The 21774-nt window shown below is 32.4% G+C and overlaps 1 protein-coding gene across 1 annotated transcript in view; it reads left to right on the top strand.

Annotated features, from left to right (window-relative positions):
* The window catches only part of LOC130894096 (probable chitinase 10), a 61110-nt gene that overhangs the window by 20196 nt on the left and 19140 nt on the right, over positions 1 to 21774 (top strand). The window contains exons 3-5 of the mRNA XM_057800674.1: positions 2936 to 3343; positions 5405 to 5584; positions 16151 to 16584. Coding sequence (XP_057656657.1) covers positions 2936 to 3343; positions 5405 to 5584; positions 16151 to 16584 — 1022 coding nt within the window. The remainder of the gene's footprint in view (positions 1 to 2935; positions 3344 to 5404; positions 5585 to 16150; positions 16585 to 21774) is intronic.

Below are 21774 nucleotides of genomic sequence, written 5' to 3'. Positions count from 1 at the left end.
AATTTGTTTGTTTCACAAATTATGTACTTTTTCGAATCAGCTACTAGTAATTTCAATATATTCTTTAACTGTTTTATTATTATATAATTTTTCATTAGAACACGTTACCGCAGTAATTTGAACGACGTTGCCAGACTTTAAAAAAAGTATTCAAATAGAGGAAATGTAAAATAAAGAGTTTATTGATACAATTTGTTAGATTTAATAGAAATATAATTATTATTTCAATAGTATACAGAAGTTTTTTTATAAAAAATGTATAAATATAAAGAAAAACGGAGCAAGGATATTTATTATCTATGATATTGCTAAAGTAGCGCGTATTGCCCCATAATGTGTTATTACGAAATGAAATAGTGTCTAACAAACACAAAACAAAACATTTTATTGTTTTTTTTTCACATTTTTTTTTGTTAATTGGGTTAATTCTGTGTCGCCCGACACTGTTTGTTCACCTTGACATTCTTAACGCCGCATTTTAATATCTAGTAGATAATTAAGAGACTATGATTTAATGAAAGTATAAATTATACCTCTTGCATCTAGAATTATAAGAGGTTTTCGAAACATTAAGGTTAAAAAAAATGTGAATAATGAAACGACCTTGAGTATATAGAACTTGAGAGAATTTACCCTAACAACAAGATTCATACAAAAGTTATATCGGGAAAAACGTAATCTACAACGTTTTTACTAATTTTTTCTCGGCATTTTCTGATACAAAGTAAAATATGGGAAGATTGGATGTAGTTCCGGAAACTGGAACCCTTAAAATCACGTACATACACTCAAATATATGTAAAATAAGTGTATCTGAAATAATTTTTTGCATCTCGCAAGGGAAGGGGGTAAAACATTTTTTTTAATCATTTTGTTTAGTTTCGATGTTGCCCTTAATAATATACGTCTTAATAAAGTTTTTTGGCCTTTTTTAAAACCACTGTTTAGCCCGAAATTTTGACACACTATTGCGTGACATTTTCAGTTATCATTTGTTCGCCTAACTGCTGAAAAAGTTAGGTTAGGTTAGGTTATTATTATATTATTATTTGAAGAAATGCTCCCTTTCCTATGAAATATACTTATTTTAAAAATATTTGAGTGTATATACCAAATTACAGGTAATTTTGACGTTTTCCATTTTCGAAACTCCAATCAGAAACTTAGACCTAACAAATTTGGATGTAAACAAAGTAGTATAACGATATTTATTGTTTTTGTTTTAAAAATACCATAAAAATAAAGTTACTCATCATAAAAATGAAATAACAAATTGCTTGGTTCAAACAAACAACCGTATGATCGAAAATGACAGCTGTCAGAAGAGATGTAAATGAACGAAGCTAATCAATTTTTATTTCTATCTCCTTTTAATCTTAGGAGATTAAAGTGAGATATACAAAAGTATGTTTTATATAAAATTGAGTACACTAATAAAAGTGTATCGGGTGGGTAACTAAGAACAGCCGGCGGCCATTTTTTATAAATAAAAATTCCTGCTTTTTACACATTTATTAAAATATTTTGAGATGCAAAAAAGATATCAATATGTGGTTTTTGCTATTTTAAAGTTAATTTCGTTTACTTTCAAAAGATTCACTCAAACGTTTATGTTCCTATTTGAGAGAAATCACAATATTCAAAATATATGAAACAACGCCCTCTAGTATACACGCTTCTTATTAAATCGCTTAGAATTTATCTGTTTTGTATTGCTGAACAAAAGTTCTTTCAAACGATGTCAAGTTTATAAAAGTCGGCTAAGCAGAACCGGACTTACAGGCTTTTTTTATAATAAAATCCCCACTCTTCCCCACATCTTATTTGAAGAGATAGACTGAAACTTTTACAATGAAAAATGTACAGAATTCGATTATCGTGAATAATTGGGCAAATTTAGGAAAATATATTTTTTTTAATTCAATATTTTCAAATACGTTCTCTAGTGGTGAACTTAAAATTGTGATTTCCGCGTGTTTCTTGGTGCCACTTTTGTTATATTTTTTTCCCTGAAGATGTAGTATCGCCCAATGATAGAATGTATAATGTTTCTACTGCTAATAGTAAAGTTAGGGTAGTGGTCACTTTATGTATTAAAAACATTGAATTAAAATTGAAATATAGAGAGCTGCATTTAAGTCAAATTATACTATTAAAAGAGAAAAATAAACATTTTTATATATATATATATATATATATATATATATATATATATATATATATATATCTTTCTCTCAACTAAATATTAAAATCAAAACTTATTATTCTCCTCCCTTTGCCACTCCCACAACTCAAAACGAAATCAAGGCGATCCAATCAGGATAGAGTGAAAAGAGATAGAGAGTGGTATATTGATGTTCTTTATCAGGCAATCCAGCAGTTTAACCTCACTTAACCTTGCCCTCTAATTTCAATATTAGCTCTATGATTAAAACATTTTAATTATATATATTTTTTGAAATCCTAATTATAAATTACGTAATCTTTCATTGAAATTCTTGTTTGTGTACTATTAGTGAAGTTAGGGTAGAGGTCACTTTATGTATTAAAAAACGTTGAATTAAAATTGAAATATAGAGAGCTGCATTTAAGTCAAATTATACTATTAAAAGAGAAAAATAAACATTTTTATATATATATCTCTCTCTGTCTCTAGTAGCTATTAAAATCAAAACTTATTATTCTCCTCCCTTTGCCACTCCCACAACTCGAAACGAAATCAAGGCGATCCAATCAGGTTAGAGTGAAAAGAGATAGAGAGTGGTATATTGATGTTCTTTATCGGGCAGTCGGTAGTTTAACCTCACTTGAACTTGCCCTCTATCTTCAATATTAGCTCTATGATTTTAATTATATATATATTTTTTTAATCTAAGTTATAATTTACGTAATCTTGAAATTATTGTATTGATGATATTTTAACAAAAATTTCAAGTATCGAGAAGAAGATTACGAAGACCAACGAAATCATCAACGTCGTCGGTATCGACAGATCAAGAAACCGCTCCGAGTATATCGAAATTTAGGAGAACCAGACCAAGTACAAGAAAAACTACAAATAATTCTCTAATAACTCCACGAAAAGACAATGATGACGGTTATAAAGTGGTTTGTTATTACACAAATTGGTCACAATATAGAGTCAAAATTGGTAAATTTCAACCCGAAGATATATTACCCGATCTATGTACACATATTATATTTTCTTTCGGGTGGTTGAAGAAAGGAAAACTGTCGTCTTTCGAAAGTAACGATGAGACTAAAGATGGAAAAATTGGATTGTACGAAAGGATTCATAAGTTGAAGAAGGCTAATCCTAAACTGAAGACTTTACTTGCTATTGGTGAGTCGATTATTTTCAATTGTTTTTATATTGTGATAAATAGTTGCTGTTATTTATGTAAATGAATGTTTATTATTGAAATATTTCTTAAATTCATTTTTATCACACGAAATCACTTGTTACTAATTTCCCGAACCCCTCGTATTTTGTTTGTATTGTATTATTTTTTATGAATAGTTACGAAAATTTTTTTGTCAAAAATCATCCTTTTATCGAAGTTCATCAGATCTTTTTTTGACCTACCTATAATTTCGTTGTAAATAAAACCAGAAGCCTGAATTTTCAGCAACCAAATATTTAAACCCCTTTTTACCATCGTGTAGTGTCCCGTGTTCCTCACAATAAATTTTTCGAGAATAAAAAACAACTCACGTTTACAGAATGCTAAAATTATAATTAAAAATAATTATTATCAATCAGCTGATTTTGACAGTCCGCCATTTTGCATGGAAGTTAGAATGTTGGGTTATAATCGAATTGATGCCGGGACGTTTATGCTTTGTAGTAGTTCGTATTTATAGCAAAAAATGATAGTTAAAAGTATTTTAGTGGAAAAAATAACTTGTCATAGTGTTCATTATAAAAATAAGTGAATATCAACAGTTACTAAGACGAGAATTATTTATGGTTAAAGTTTCTACATAATGCAAAGTCACATTTGCATTAATCACCGAATCAGGTAAAATCGTTATTTATTATATAATTTGTTTGTTTCACAAATTATGTACTTTTTCGAAAAAGCTACTAGTAATTTCAATATCTTCTTTAACTGTTTTTTTTTATTATATAATTTTTCATTAGAACACGTTACCGCAGTAATTCGAACAACGTTGCCAAACTTTAAAAAAAGAATGCAAATAGAGGAAATGTAAAATAAAGAGTTTATTAATACATTTTTTTTATTTAACAGAAATATAATTATTATTTCAATGGTATGCAGAAGTTTTTTTATAAAAAATATCAGATCATTTTTGTGGATAAAACCAGAAGCCTGAATTTTCGGTAACAAAATATTTAAACCCCTTTTTACGTAAGGGATCATCGTGTAGTGTCCCGTGTCCCTCACAAGAGTATGACTGGAGCGAATCCAGCGCATTGCCTATCTCAGTATCCACAAAGTCCATATGTACAGCCCCAATTAGGTCCCTTGAAGTCCTAATGGGTCTTCCATTTCGCAATATACAAAGAAGGACGTTTTCCCTCTCGTACCAAACATTTACTTCGAATAAATAGACGCGAAATCCGACTAGTAACTGGATATGGACGTCAGCTCCACGCTATGTCATCTGTCAGCGCCCAGCCTATGAGTTTGGTGCAAACATAATAACATCAAAGGGCTCAACCCAAAGCGTCTGATCTTGGGTACACGACGCTACTATAAATAACGAAACAGGCTTTATATAAATACTGTATACATCAAATTTCATTCAATTCGAACCAGTAGTTTAGTGAGCTACTATTATACGTAAACTCGGCCTTGTAGACGACGTCCAGAAGCATCAAAATTCAAAATTTGGCTCTCGATAAGCACCTTTGGGTTGGCAGGAGTTAAACCAGCCGATGAGGTTATATTAGAAAAAATAAGATTTGAAGATTGGCCAAAAAGAAGTGACACTTTTCCGTTTGCAGGACTTCTTGATGGTACCAAAAGTACTGAACCATTTCAGAGTAGACACATACACGTCAAATATCCCAAATCTAGACTTTGTACTTTTTGATTTTGAACAGTACTTGGTTGTGAATTGAAATCGAGTTTTTGATTTTTTGTTTGGCTTTGTCTAATCCAAATCCTTCTTATTTTACGCCTCTGGAACTTTCTGTCTCAATATTTTATTACATATTCCATAATCTTCCATTGTATCCTCTTCAGTCCACTAGATTTTTAGTTTTTGGTTATACCCAAAGCAGATAAAACTGAACAAGGACTGGGGTAAATTGTATTGGAAAGGGCCATCCGAACAAATATTGTTTTATTGTGAGATGGGAAACTTTTAAAACAAAATTCGAATAAATATTTGGACCAATATTGAGGGGACGAATGATTTAATTAATAATTTATAGGTGGTTGGTCATTCGGTACCCAAAAATTCAAAGATATGGCGGCCAGTAGATATGCTAGACAAACTTTCATATTTAGTGCTATTCCTTTCTTGAGACAAAGGAATTTCGACGGACTCGACATCGATTGGGAATACCCCAAAGGGTCAGACGACAAGAAGAACTACGTTCTGTTATTGAAAGGTTAGTATGGATCTCATAACCTCAAAATAATTAGTGAATCGTTATTAAGGAAGTCTTACAAACGTTTTTTTTTAATTAATTATTTATATTAAAAGATTATTTATGTAAAATATCGATGTAAAAAATGAATTTACTTAATTATTATTCTTATTAGAACTACGCCTATGGTGTAAACAATAGTTGAGTTTCCCCAACAAACTTTCTTCGACCTCGATTACCATGAATAATACTTCCATATTAGATTTTCTCTAAAGTCAATAAAAGTTCGATTAATTTTTTTTTTTTTTTTCGAAATACAACCACATGTTAATTTATCTATTGTCTGTGTTGAAATGAATTGTATACTATAAAATTAGTTGTGTATTCGATTTAAACGTCATTATTTTTTTTAATGTCTTGATATAAAAGATTTACCAAAGTGGGTGTCGTGGAAAAATTACGTTTGGTATAATTATGCCTGAATTAATTAATTCTAAATTTGATAGTACAGCAATTGAAAAGATGTTAGTTTTGAAAAAATCCGCGTTAAATAAATTGTTTCCCATCTCTACTTTTTCGTTCATGAGTTATATTAAATGGTATTTCCCATCTCTAGAAACCTACTATGAATATATAAATTAATCAAACGGTTATTTATATACTTCAAGTGGTTTCTCCTCACCTCTACATTCATTTCAACAGCCAACTTTTCTCGATAACAATTTTTTTATTGAAAAATGTTACTATAAAATACACGTTCCAATTTCCAATAATGTTTCCCACCTCTACTTTTTCGTTCGTGTGTTATATTAAATGGTATTTCCCAACTCTAGAAACCTACTATGAATATATAAATTAATCAAACGGTTATTTATATACTTCAAGTGGTTTCTCCTCACCTCTACATTCATTTCAACAGCCAACTTTTCTCAATAACAATTTTTTTATTGAAAAATGTTACTATAAAATACACGTTCCAATTTCCAATAATGTTTCCCACCTCTACTTTTTCGTTCGTGTGTTATATTAAATGGTATTTCCCATCTCTAGAAACCTACTATGAATATATAAATTAATCAAACGGTTATTTATATACTTCAAGTGGTTTCTCCTCACCTCTACATTCATTTCAACAGCCAACTTTTCTCAATAACAATTTTTTTATTGAAAAATGTTACTATAAAATACACGTTCCAATTTCCAATAATGTTTCCCACCTCTACTTTTTCGTTCGTGTGTTATATTAAATGGTATTTCCCATCTCTAGAAACCTATGATGAATATATAAATTGATAAAACGGTTATTTATATACTTCAAGTGGTTTCTCCTCACCTCTACATTCATTTCAACAGCCAACTTTTCTCGATAACAATTTTTTTATTGAAAAATGTTACTATAAAATACACGTTCCAATTTCCAATAATGTTTCCCACCTCTACTTTTTCGTTCGTGTGTTATATTAAATGGTATTTCCCATCTCTAGAAACCTATGATGAATATATAAATTGATAAAACGGTTATTTATATACTTCAAGTGGTTTCTCCTCACCTCTACATTCATTTCAACAGCCAACTTTTCTCAATAACAATTTTTTTATTGAAAAATGTTACTATAAAATACACGTTCCAATTTCCAATAATGTTTCCCACCTCTACTTTTTCGTTCGTGTGTTATATTAAATGGTATTTCCCATCTCTAGAAACCTATGATGAATATATAAATTGATAAAACGGTTATTTATATACTTCAAGTGGTTTCTCCTCACCTCTACATTCATTTCAACAGCCAACTTTTCTCGATAACAATTTTTTTATTGAAAAATGTTACTATAAAATACACGTTCCAATTTCCAATAATGTTTCCCACCTCTACTTTTTCGTTCGTGTGTTATATTAAATGGTATTTCCCAACTCTAGAAACCTACTATGAATATATAAATTAATCAAACGGTTATTTATATACTTCAAGTGGTTTCTCCTCACCTCTACATTCATTTCAACAGCCAACTTTTCTCGATAACAATTTTTTTATTGAAAAATGTTACTATAAAATACACGTTCCAATTTCCAATAATGTTTCCCACCTCTACTTTTTCGTTCGTGTGTTATATTAAATGGTATTTCCCATCTCTAGAAACCTACTATGAATATATAAATTAATCAAACGGTTATTTATATACTTCAAGTGGTTTCTCCTCACCTCTACATTCATTTCAACAGCCAACTTTTCTCAATAACAATTTTTTTATTGAAAAATGTTACTATAAAATACACGTTCCAATTTCCAATAATGTTTCCCACCTCTACTTTTTCGTTCGTGTGTTATATTAAATGGTATTTCCCATCTCTAGAAACCTATGATGAATATATAAATTGATAAAACGGTTATTTATATACTTCAAGTGGTTTCTCCTCACCTCTACATTCATTTCAACAGCCAACTTTTCTCGATAACAATTTTTTTATTGAAAAATGTTACTATAAAATACACGTTCCAATTTCCAATAATGTTTCCCACCTCTACTTTTTCGTTCGTGTGTTATATTAAATGGTATTTCCCATCTCTAGAAACCTACTATGAATATATAAATTAATCAAACGGTTATTTATATACTTCAAGTGGTTTCTCCTCACCTCTACATTCATTTCAACAGCCAACTTTTCTCAATAACAATTTTTTTATTGAAAAATGTTACTATAAAATACACGTTCCAATTTCCAATAATGTTTCCCACCTCTACTTTTTCGTTCGTGTGTTATATTAAATGGTATTTCCCATCTCTAGAAACCTATGATGAATATATAAATTGATAAAACGGTTATTTATATACTTCAAGTGGTTTCTCCTCACCTCTACATTCATTTCAACAGCCAACTTTTCTCGATAACAATTTTTTTATTGAAAAATGTTACTATAAAATACACGTTCCAATTTCCAATAATGTTTCCCACCTCTACTTTTTCGTTCGTGTGTTATATTAAATGGTATTTCCCATCTCTAGAAACCTACTATGAATATATAAATTAATCAAACGGTTATTTATATACTTCAAGTGGTTTCTCCTCACCTCTACATTCATTTCAACAGCCAACTTTTCTCAATAACAATTTTTTTATTGAAAAATGTTACTATAAAATACACGTTCCAATTTCCAATAATGTTTCCCACCTCTACTTTTTCGTTCGTGTGTTATATTAAATGGTATTTCCCATCTCTAGAAACCTATGATGAATATATAAATTGATAAAACGGTTATTTATATACTTCAAGTGGTTTCTCCTCACCTCTACATTCATTTCAACAGCCAACTTTTCTCGATAACAATTTTTTTATTGAAAAATGTTACTATAAAATACACGTTCCAATTTCCAATAATGTTTCCCACCTCTACTTTTTCGTTCGTGTGTTATATTAAATGGTATTTCCCATCTCTAGAAACCTATGATGAATATATAAATTGATAAAACGGTTATTTATATACTTCAAGTGGTTTCTCCTCACCTCTACATTCATTTCAACAGCCAACTTTTCTCGATAACAATTTTTTTATTGAAAAATGTTACTATAAAATACACGTTCCAATTTCCAATAATGTTTCCCACCTCTACTTTTTCGTTCGTGTGTTATATTAAATGGTATTTCCCAACTCTAGAAACCTACTATGAATATATAAATTAATCAAACGGTTATTTATATACTTCAAGTGGTTTCTCCTCACCTCTACATTCATTTCAACAGCCAACTTTTCTCGATAACAATTTTTTTATTGAAAAATGTTACTATAAAATACACGTTCCAATTTCCAATAATGTTTCCCACCTCTACTTTTTCGTTCGTGTGTTATATTAAATGGTATTTCCCATCTCTAGAAACCTACTATGAATATATAAATTAATCAAACGGTTATTTATATACTTCAAGTGGTTTCTCCTCACCTCTACATTCATTTCAACAGCCAACTTTTCTCAATAACAATTTTTTTATTGAAAAATGTTACTATAAAATACACGTTCCAATTTCCAATAATGTTTCCCACCTCTACTTTTTCGTTCGTGTGTTATATTAAATGGTATTTCCCATCTCTAGAAACCTATGATGAATATATAAATTGATAAAACGGTTATTTATATACTTCAAGTGGTTTCTCCTCACCTCTACATTCATTTCAACAGCCAACTTTTCTCGATAACAATTTTTTTATTGAAAAATGTTACTATAAAATACACGTTCCAATTTCCAATAATGTTTCCCACCTCTACTTTTTCGTTCGTGTGTTATATTAAATGGTATTTCCCATCTCTAGAAACCTACTATGAATATATAAATTAATCAAACGGTTATTTATATACTTCAAGTGGTTTCTCCTCACCTCTACATTCATTTCAACAGCCAACTTTTCTCAATAACAATTTTTTTATTGAAAAATGTTACTATAAAATACACGTTCCAATTTCCAATAATGTTTCCCACCTCTACTTTTTCGTTCGTGTGTTATATTAAATGGTATTTCCCATCTCTAGAAACCTATGATGAATATATAAATTGATAAAACGGTTATTTATATACTTCAAGTGGTTTCTCCTCACCTCTACATTCATTTCAACAGCCAACTTTTCTCGATAACAATTTTTTTATTGAAAAATGTTACTATAAAATACACGTTCCAATTTCCAATAATGTTTCCCACCTCTACTTTTTCGTTCGTGTGTTATATTAAATGGTATTTCCCATCTCTAGAAACCTATGATGAATATATAAATTGATAAAACGGTTATTTATATACTTCAAGTGGTTTCTCCTCACCTCTACATTCATTTCAACAGCCAACTTTTCTCGATAACAATTTTTTTATTGAAAAATGTTACTATAAAATACACGTTCCAATTTCCAATAATGTTTCCCACCTCTACTTTTTCGTTCGTGTGTTATATTAAATGGTATTTCCCAACTCTAGAAACCTACTATGAATATATAAATTAATCAAACGGTTATTTATATACTTCAAGTGGTTTCTCCTCACCTCTACATTCATTTCAACAGCCAACTTTTCTCGATAACAATTTTTTTATTGAAAAATGTTACTATAAAATACACGTTCCAATTTCCAATAATGTTTCCCACCTCTACTTTTTCGTTCGTGTGTTATATTAAATGGTATTTCCCATCTCTAGAAACCTACTATGAATATATAAATTAATCAAACGGTTATTTATATACTTCAAGTGGTTTCTCCTCACCTCTACATTCATTTCAACAGCCAACTTTTCTCGATAACAATTTTTTTATTGAAAAATGTTACTATAAAATACACGTTCCAATTTCCAATAATGTTTCCCACCTCTACTTTTTCGTTCGTGTGTTATATTAAATGGTATTTCCCATCTCTAGAAACCTATGATGAATATATAAATTGATAAAACGGTTATTTATATACTTCAAGTGGTTTCTCCTCACCTCTACATTCATTTCAACAGCCAACTTTTCTCGATAACAATTTTTTTATTGAAAAATGTTACTATAAAATACACGTTCCAATTTCCAATAATGTTTCCCACCTCTACTTTTTCGTTCGTGTGTTATATTAAATGGTATTTCCCAACTCTAGAAACCTACTATGAATATATAAATTAATCAAACGGTTATTTATATACTTCAAGTGGTTTCTCCTCACCTCTACATTCATTTCAACAGCCAACTTTTCTCGATAACAATTTTTTTATTGAAAAATGTTACTATAAAATACACGTTCCAATTTCCAATAATGTTTCCCACCTCTACTTTTTCGTTCGTGTGTTATATTAAATGGTATTTCCCATCTCTAGAAACCTATGATGGATATATAAATTGATGAAACGGTTATTTATATACTTCAAGTGGTTTCTCCTCACCTCTACATTCATTTCAACAGCCAACTTTTCTCGATAACAATTTTTTTATTGAAAAATGTTACTATAAAATACACGTTCCAATTTCCAATAATGTTTCCCACCTCTACTTTTTCGTTCGTGTGTTATATTAAATGGTATTTCCCATCTCTAGAAACCTATGATGGATATATAAATTGATGAAACGGTTATTTATATACTTCAAGTGGTTTTTCCTCACCTCTACATTCATTTCAACAGCCAACTTTTCTCGATAATAATTTTTTTATTGAAAAATGTTACTATAAAATACACGTTCCAATTTCCAATAATGTTTCCCACCTCTACTTTTTCGTTCGTGTGTTATATTAAATGGTATTTCCCAACTCTAGAAACCTATGATGGATATATAAATTGATGAAACGGTTATTTATATACTTCAAGTGGTTTTTCCTCACCTCTACATTCATTTCAACAGCCAACTTTTCTCGATAATAATTTTTTTATTGAAAAATGTTACTATAAAATACACGTTCCAATTTCCAATAATGTTTCCCACCTCTACTTTTTCGTTCGTGTGTTATATTAAATGGTATTTCCCATCTCTAGAAACCTACTATGAATATATAAATTAATCAAACGGTTATTTATATACTTCAAGTGGTTTCTCCTCACCTCTACATTCATTTCAACAGCCAACTTTTCTCGATAATAATTTTTTTATTGAAAAAAGTTACTATAAAATACACGTTCCAATTTCCAATAATGTTTCCCACCTCTACTTTTTCGTTCGTGTGTTATATTAAATGGTATTTCCCATCTCTAGAAACCTATGATGGATATATAAATTGATGAAACGGTTATTTATATACTTCAAGTGGTTTCTCCTCACCTCTACATTCATTTCAACAGCCAACTTTTCTCGATAATAATTTTTTTATTGAAAAAAGTTACTATAAAATACACGTTCCAATTTCCAATAATGTTTCCCACCTCTACTTTTTCGTTCGTGTGTTATATTAAATGGTATTTCCCATCTCTAGAAACCTATGATGGATATATAAATTGATGAAACGGTTATTTATATACTTCAAGTGGTTTTTCCTCACCTCTACATTCATTTCAACAGCCAACTTTTCTCGATAATTTTTTTATTGAAAAAAGTTACTATAAAATACACGTTCCAATTTCCAATAATGTTTCCCACCTCTACTTTTTCGTTCGTGTGTTATATTAAATGGTATTTCCCATCTCTAGAAACCTATGATGGATATATAAATTGATGAAACGGTTATTTATATACTTCAAGTGGTTTTTCCTCACCTCTACATTCATTTCAACAGCCAACTTTTCTCGATAATTTTTTTATTGAAAAAAGTTACTATAAAATACACGTTCCAATTTCCAATAATGTTTCCCACCTCTACTTTTTCGTTCGTGTGTTATATTAAATGGTATTTCCCATCTCTAGAAACCTATGATGGATATATAAATTGATGAAACGGTTATTTATATACTTCAAGTGGTTTTTCCTCACCTCTACATTCATTTCAACAGCCAACTTTTCTCAATAACAATTTTTTTATTGAAAAATGTTACTATAAAATACACGTTCCAATTTCCAATAATGTTTCCCACCTTTAGTTTTTCCTTGGTAAACTGTTATAACTAACAGAAGAAGAAATTGAAAAGTGTTTTTGCTTCTATCGAAAAAATTACGAAGTAAATTCTATTTCGTCGACAATTGAATAATTAAATAAATTGAAAAGTAATTTTTCACCTCAAAAAGACCCTCTAAAACGGTTATATTTTTATCTCAAGCGGTATTTTCCATTTGTACATTTAATTTAATAGCGAAATCATCTACTTTTATTTACGATGACATTTTCCATCTCCATTATCTCGATGGCTGAAGAAGAAATTAACGAAAATGTAACAAAATATAATCGGTCAATTTAACAACTAAAAACTATTTAAAATTAATATATTTCCATCTCTAGTGGTTTTTCCCATTTCTACATTTGATTTAGTAGCCAAATTATCTAAAAAAACTAAAAGAATCGCGTTTCTACGTTCAATGATATTTCCCATCTCCATTTTTTTGATCGAAAACTGTTGGAAGAAATAGAAAAAACATTTGAAAATCCTATCCAGCCTGACGAGAGTACAGACGTAGCAAAACGTTCTAATTTGATTTTATATGTTCGTTACATTGAAAATGAAAGAATGAAGGATGAAATGATGTTTTCTACTGAGCTGGTGACCACTACTAAAGCTGTATCAGTATCAGACTTTTCTGAGAAACACGAACTTTCTTGGTAAAAACTTATTGGTGTATTTAATGCTCGGTTCCCGCTCAGACTTGATTCATTGTTTTATTAACCATGACAGCAAAAACGCTTCCAAACAGTAGTCAACTAAGTAAAGAACAGCGCATCAAATATTCGACTGTTTAACGCTGCTATGTCATACAGAAGTACGATGCTCCGCGATGAAGTGATTACGTTTTTGGCGCTGCAGAAACAAAACGTGCTTAGTGCAGAGTTGAAAAAACCTAGTAACCGGGTGATTTCGGCCTATTTATCAAACTTTTTTGACACGTTAAACCACCTAAACTTGATGCCATCAAGATGTACGTTGAGAAACTACAACTTTGGATACGTAAAGTGTCAATGACCCCGAGTAACTATTCAAGTTTCAAGTCTCAAAAGATGAATTTTTTGAGGACGTTTTTGGAAGGACCGCTTTTGAAAAACTTGATAATTGACCATTTGAAGCACCTCAAGGAGGAGTTCAGCAGATACTTTCCTAATTTGTCAGCGGAGTTTTACAAACTATCAACCGACCCGTTCAACATGGACATACAGTTGCTGCCTAAAGAGTTGCACGAGGAAAGAATAGAAATAAAAAATTATTCTGCTGCAAGATACGATTTTGAAAAAATGGACAAGCCACATTTTGGTTAAAATACTTAAAACTTTACCCCAGTGTTTCAGAGAAAGCTGTTCGGATGTAATTGTCTTTTTCAACAACAAACATGTGCGAAAAAGCGTCTTCAACTCTTGTAACGCAACAAACTTGATGCCGAAAGTGACTTACGCTGTGCTTTGTCTGAAACTTAGCCCAGGATCTGTCAGTTTATCCAGAACATGCACCCATCTCACTAAATTACGTTTTATGTTTTGTTTTTGTTAGTAGGTAGGCCTATTGCTTTACCTACCATGTCCTTTTCATGAAATTTTCCTTAACCAAATTGCAAAGCGACTGCCCTATGTCCTCGATAGCCTCACGAATTCCATCTTTGAGGTCTTGAATCGATGCTGGACTGTTGGCGTAGATCTTATCTTTCACGTGGACTCAAAGGAAAAAGTCGCAAGGTGTTAAATCACAAGATCTCGGTGTCCAATTGAGATAATACGGTCCGGAAATTTTACCCGTAAAAGATCGATGATTTCGTTGCTTGTGTGGCACGTAGCGCAGTCTTGTTGAAAGTAAACGTTGTCCAAATCAATACCATCCAATTCCGGCCATAAAAAATCATTAATCATCCCTCGATAGCGCAATCCATTCACCGTAACTGTTGCTCCAGCGTCATTTTCGAAAAAGTAAGGTCCAACGACACCGCCAGACTATAAACCGCACCAAACAGTCACGCGTTGAGGATGGAGAGGATTTTCAACAATAACTCTTGGGTTTTCCGAGCCCCAGATTCGACAATTTTGTTTATTGACGTAACCACCAAGGTGGAAATGGGTCTCATCAGTTGAGATGATTTTCATGCATTTCAAGGACCCAATCAGCAAAGACACGACGTTGTTGATGATCAACCGGCTTGAGTTCTTGTGTTAACTGAACTTTATAGGCCTTAAGACCCAAATCTTTATGCAAAATACGGTGTAATGATGTTTGTGGAATGGCTAATTCCAAAGAACGACGAGGAATGGACAAACCTGGGTTTTCTTTGGGCTACAGCCGCAATATTCTCAGTTGTTATTGAGCGACGTGCACGGGTTTTATTCTTCACATCACTAACTTGTCCCAATAGCTCAAAATTTTCCACCAATTTCTGTATTGCGGTCCGAGAAGGCGCTTTACTCGACCCAAAAATTTTTTTAGTTTTACGAATCGTCTCTGCCAAACTTTCACCATTTTTATAGTGAATTTTAATAATGTCAATGCGTTGTTGAAGCGTGTATCGTTCCGTTTTTATTAATGGCGTAGTTTCTACTTGTCAAATGTCAAAAAATGACAGCTTCAAAAGTGACATTTACCGAAATAGCGGGCTGTTCAAAATAACACCTCTTATTGGAAAACCTCTTTCCATTCGGCGAACCCTGGCTTAAAGTATTACGATTCTATAACCAACAATTATCCCATCTCTAAATATTCATTAGCGAAATGTCAACACTTCAAAAAGAAGAAATCGAAAACCGATTCTCGATAAATAAAATTGTAGTAAACCAAACAACTAAAAGTGATTAAAAGAAATATTAAACTCGTTGACTGTATGTCAATACATCTATATTCAGTTCAATTATTGTTCGTTCTTATAGAATAGGAAAATCTAGACAAACGTTTTGTTTTATATCATCGGAATGAATTAATAATGAAAAATAAATTCCGAATTATTTATAATATGTTAAAAAGTTGTGGAACATAATTTATTGATAACGAAATTGAAAAAAAAAAAGAATATATTTGAATGAAATGTGTATTTATAGAACTTCGAGAAGCTTTCGAAGCCGAATCCCAAGAAATAAAAAAAAATCGTCTTCTGCTATCCGCCGCGGTACCCGTAGGTCCGGATAACATACGAGGGGGCTACGATGTACCGGCTGTAGCTTCCTATTTAGATTTTATAAATCTCATGGCTTACGATTTTCACGGGAAATGGGAAAAAGAAACCGGACACAACGCCCCTTTGTATTCACCTAGTAGCGACAGTCAATATCAGAAACAATTGAACGTCGAACACGCCGCCAATTTGTGGGTTAAATTGGGAGCCCCCAAAGAAAAAATGGTCATCGGTATGCCTACGTACGGTAGATCGTTCACTTTATCCGATGTTACTAGACACGGAGTGCATGCTCCTTCTTCCGCTGGGGGAAAGGAGGGTACATATACGAAAGAAGGAGGATTTTTGGCCTATTACGAGGTAAGTTTTTTTATAAAAAAAAAACAATAAGAAGTTATTTTGATTTTTTTACGTTTATTTGGTTTAATAAATGTCGCTGTACGTTTTTAGATATAAATTCGTTTATACAGGGTCGTCCAATAGTAAATTTCGACTTTTGACAGTATTGATTTTCTATAAAAACTACGTCTGTCTATTTCGCCGAATCATTATGGACGAAAATTGACAGTATTGCTTTTTCTGTTGAAACTACGTCTGTCTGTCAAATTTCTGGCTATTTCGCCGAATCATTATGGACGAATATTGACAGTATTGCTTTTTCTGTTGAAACTACGTCTGTCTGTCAAATTTCTGTCTATTTCGCCGAATCATTGTGGACGAATATTGACAGTATTGCTTTTTCTGTTGAAACTACGTCTGTCTGTCAAATTTCAGTCTATTTCGCCGAATCATTATGGACGAATATTGACAGTATTGCTTTTTCTGTTGAAACTACGTCTGTCTGTCAAATTTCTGGCTATTTCGCCGAATCATTATGGACGAATATTGACAGTATTGCTTTTTCTGTTGAAACTACGTCTGTCTGTCAAATTTCTGTCTATTTCGCCGAATCATTGTGGACGAATATTGACAGTATTGCTTTTTCTGTTGAAACTACGTCTGTCTGTCAAATTTCAGTCTATTTCGCCGAATCATTATGGACGAATATTGACAGTATTGCTTTTTCTGTTGAAACTACGTCTGTCTGTCAAATTTCAGTCTATTTCGCCGAATCATTATGGACGAATATTGACAGTATTGCTTTTTCTGTTGAAACTACGTCTGTCTGTCAAATTTCTGGCTATTTCGCCGAATCATTATGGACGAATATTGACAGTATTGCTTTTTCTGTTGAAACTACGTCTGTCTGTCAAATTTCTGTCTATTTCGCCGAATCATTGTGGACGAATATTGACAGTATTGCTTTTTCTGTTGAAACTACGTCTGTCTGTCAAATTTCAGTCTATTTCGCCGAATCATTATGGACGAATATTGACAGTATTGCTTTTTCTGTTGAAACTACGTCTGTCTGTCAAATTTCTGTCTATTTCGCCGAATCACTACGGACGAATATTGACAGTATTGCTTTTTCTGTTGAAACTACATCTGTCTGTCAAATTTCTGTCTATTTCGCCGAATCACTACGGACGAATATTGACAGTATTGCTTTTTCTGTTGAAACTACGTCTGTCTGTGAAATCTCTGTCTATTTCGCCGAATCATTATGGACGAATATTGACAGTATTGCTTTTTCTCTTGAAACTACGTCAGTCTGTCAAATTGTCTGTCAAATTTCTGTCTATTTCGCCGAATCATTATGGACGAATATTGACAGTATTGCTTTTTCTGTTGAAACTACGTCTGTCTAACAAATTTCTGTCTATTTCGCCGAATCATTGTGGACGAATATTGACAGTATTGCTTTTTCTGTTGAAACTACGTCTGTCTGTCAAATTTCTGTCTATTTCGCCGAATCATTGTGAACGAATATTGACAGTATTGCTTTTTCTGTTGAAACTACGTCTGTCTGTCAAATTTCAGTCTATTTCGCCGAATCATTGTGGACGAATATTGACAGTATTGCTTTTTCTGTTGAAACAACGTCTGTCTGTCAAATTTCTGGCTATTTCGCCGAATCATTATGGACGAATATTGATAGTATTGCTTTTTCTGTTGAAACTACGTCTGTCTGTCAAATTTCTGGCTATTTCGCCGAATCATTATGGACGAATATTGACAGTATTGCTTTTTCTGTTGAAACTACGTCTGTCTGTCAAATTTCTGTCTATTTCGCCGAATCATTATGGACGAATATTGACAGTATTGCTTTTTCTGTTGAAACTACGTCTGTCTGTCAAATTTCTGTCTATTTCGCCGAATCATTGTGGACGAATATTGACAGTATTGCTTTTTCTGTTGAAACTACGTCTGTCTGTCAAATTTCAGTCTATTTCGCCGAATCATTATGGACGAATATTGACAGTATTGCTTTTTCTGTTGAAACTACGTCTGTCTGTCAAATTTCTGTCTATTTCGCCGAATCACTACGGACGAATATTGACAGTATTGCTTTTTCTGTTGAAACTACATCTGTCTGTCAAATTTCTGTCTATTTCGCCGAATCACTACGGACGAATATTGACAGTATTGCTTTTTCTGTTGAAACTACGTCTGTCTGTGAAATCTCTGTCTATTTCGCCGAATCATTATGGACGAATATTGACAGTATTGCTTTTTCTCTTGAAACTACGTCAGTCTGTCAAATTGTCTGTCAAATTTCTGTCTATTTCGCCGAATCATTATGGACGAATATTGACAGTATTGCTTTTTCTGTTGAAACTACGTCTGTCTAACAAATTTCTGTCTATTTCGCCGAATCATTGTGGACGAATATTGACAGTATTGCTTTTTCTGTTGAAACTACGTCTGTCTGTCAAATTTCTGTCTATTTCGCCGAATCATTGTGAACGAATATTGACAGTATTGCTTTTTCTGTTGAAACTACGTCTGTCTGTCAAATTTCAGTCTATTTCGCCGAATCATTGTGGACGAATATTGACAGTATTGCTTTTTCTGTTGAAACAACGTCTGTCTGTCAAATTTCTGGCTATTTCGCCGAATCATTATGGACGAATATTGATAGTATTGCTTTTTCTGTTGAAACTACGTCTGTCTGTCAAATTTCTGGCTATTTCGCCGAATCATTATGGACGAATATTGACAGTATTGCTTTTTCTGTTGAAACTACGTCTGTCTGTCAAATTTCTGTCTATTTCGCCGAATCATTGTGGACGAATATTGACAGTATTGCTTTTTCTGTTGAAACTACGTCTGTCTGTCAAATTTCAGTCTATTTCGCCGAATCATTATGGACGAATATTGACAGTATTGCTTTTTCTGTTGAAACTACGTCTGTCTGTCAAATTTCTGTCTATTTCGCCGAATCACTACGGACGAATATTGACAGTATTGCTTTTTCTGTTGAAACTACATCTGTCTGTCAAATTTCTGTCTATTTCGCCGAATCACTACGGACGAATATTGACAGTATTGCTTTTTCTGTTGAAACTACGTCTGTCTGTGAAATCTCTGTCTATTTCGCCGAATCATTATGGACGAATATTGACAGTATTGCTTTTTCTCTTGAAACTACGTCAGTCTGTCAAATTGTCTGTCAAATTTCTGTCTATTTCGCCGAATCATTATGGACGAATATTGACAGTATTGCTTTTTCTGTTGAAACTACGTCTGTCTAACAAATTTCTGTCTATTTCGCCGAATCATTGTGGACGAATATTGACAGTATTGCTTTTTCTGTTGAAACTACGTCTGTCTGTCAAATTTCTGTCTATTTCGCCGAATCATTGTGAACGAATATTGACAGTATTGCTTTTTCTGTTGAAACTACGTCTGTCTAACAAATTTCTGTCTATTTCGCCGAATCATTGTGGACGAATATTGACAGTATTGCTTTTTCTGTTGAAACTACGTCTGTCTGTCAAATTTCTGTCTATTTCGCCGAATCATTGTGAACGAATATTGACAGTATTGCTTTTTCTGTTGAAACTACGTCTGTCTGTCAAATTTCAGTCTATTTCGCCGAATCATTGTGGACGAATATTGACAGTATTGCTTTTTCTGTTGAAACAACGTCTGTCTGTCAAATTTCTGGCTATTTCGCCGAATCATTATGGACGAATATTGATAGTATTGCTTTTTCTGTTGAAACTACGTCTGTCTGTCAAATTTCTGGCTATTTCGCCGAATCATTATGGACGAATATTGACAGTATTGCTTTTTCTGTTGAAACTACGTCTGTCTGTCAAATTTCTGTCTATTTCGCCGAATCATTGTGGACGAATATTGACAGTATTGCTTTTTCTGTTGAAACTACGTCTGTCTGTCAAATTTCAGTCTATTTCGCCGAATCATTATGGACGAATATTGACAGTATTGCTTTTTCTGTTGAAACTACGTCTGTCTGTCAAATTTCTGGCTATTTCGCCGAATCATTATGGACGAATATTGACAGTATTGCTTCTTCTGTTGAAACTACGTCTGTCTGTCAAATTTCTGTCTATTTCGCCGAATCATTGTGGACGAATATTGACAGTATTGCTTTTTCTGTTGAAACTACGTCTGTCTGTCAAATTTCAGTCTATTTCGCCGAATCATTATGGACGAATATTGACAGTATTGCTTTTTCTGTTGAAACTACGTCTGTCTGTCAAATTTCTGGCTATTTCGCCGAATCATTATGGACGAATATTGACAGTATTGCTTTTTCTGTTGAAACTACGTCTGTCTGTCAAATTTCTGTCTATTTCGCCGAATCATTGTGGACGAATATTGACAGTATTGCTTTTTCTGTTGAAACTACGTCTGTCTGTCAAATTTCAGTCTATTTCGCCGAATCATTATGGACGAATATTGACAGTATTGCTTTTTCTGTTGAAACTACGTCTGTCTGTCAAATTTCTGGCTATTTCGCCGAATCATTATGGACGAATATTGACAGTATTGCTTTTTCTGTTGAAACTACGTCTGTCTGTCAAATTTCTGGCTATTTCGCCGAATCATTATGGACGAATATTGACAGTATTGCTTTTTCTGTTGAAACTACGTCTGTCTGTCAAATTTCTGTCTATTTCGCCGAATCATTGTGGACGAATATTGACAGTATTGCTTTTTCTGTTGAAACTACGTCTGTCTGTCAAATTTCAGTCTATTTCGCCGAATCATTATGGACGAATATTGACAGTATTGCTTTTTCTGTTGAAACTACGTCTGTCTGTCAAATTTCAGTCTATTTCGCCGAATCATTATGGACGAATATTGACAGTATTGCTTTTTCTGTTAAAACTACGTCTGTCTGTCAAATTTCTGTCTATTTCGCCGAATCACTACGGACGAATATTGACAGTATTGCTTTTTCTGTTGAAACTACGTCTGTCTGTCAAATTTCTGTCTATTTCGCCGAATCATTGTGGACGAATATTGACAGTATTGCTTTTTCTGTTGAAACTACGTCTGTCTGTCAAATTTCAGTCTATTTCGCCGAATCATTATGGACGAATATTGACAGTATTGCTTTTTCTGTTGAAACTACGTCTGTCTGTCAAATTTCTGTCTATTTCGCCGAATCACTACGGACGAATATTGACAGTATTG

Source organism: Diorhabda carinulata, chromosome 5, assembly GCF_026250575.1.
Source record: "Diorhabda carinulata isolate Delta chromosome 5, icDioCari1.1, whole genome shotgun sequence".
NCBI lineage: Eukaryota > Metazoa > Arthropoda > Insecta > Coleoptera > Chrysomelidae > Diorhabda > Diorhabda carinulata.
The sequence above is the reverse complement of the archived record's forward strand: the minus strand, read 5'-3'. Positions and strand labels throughout refer to the sequence as shown.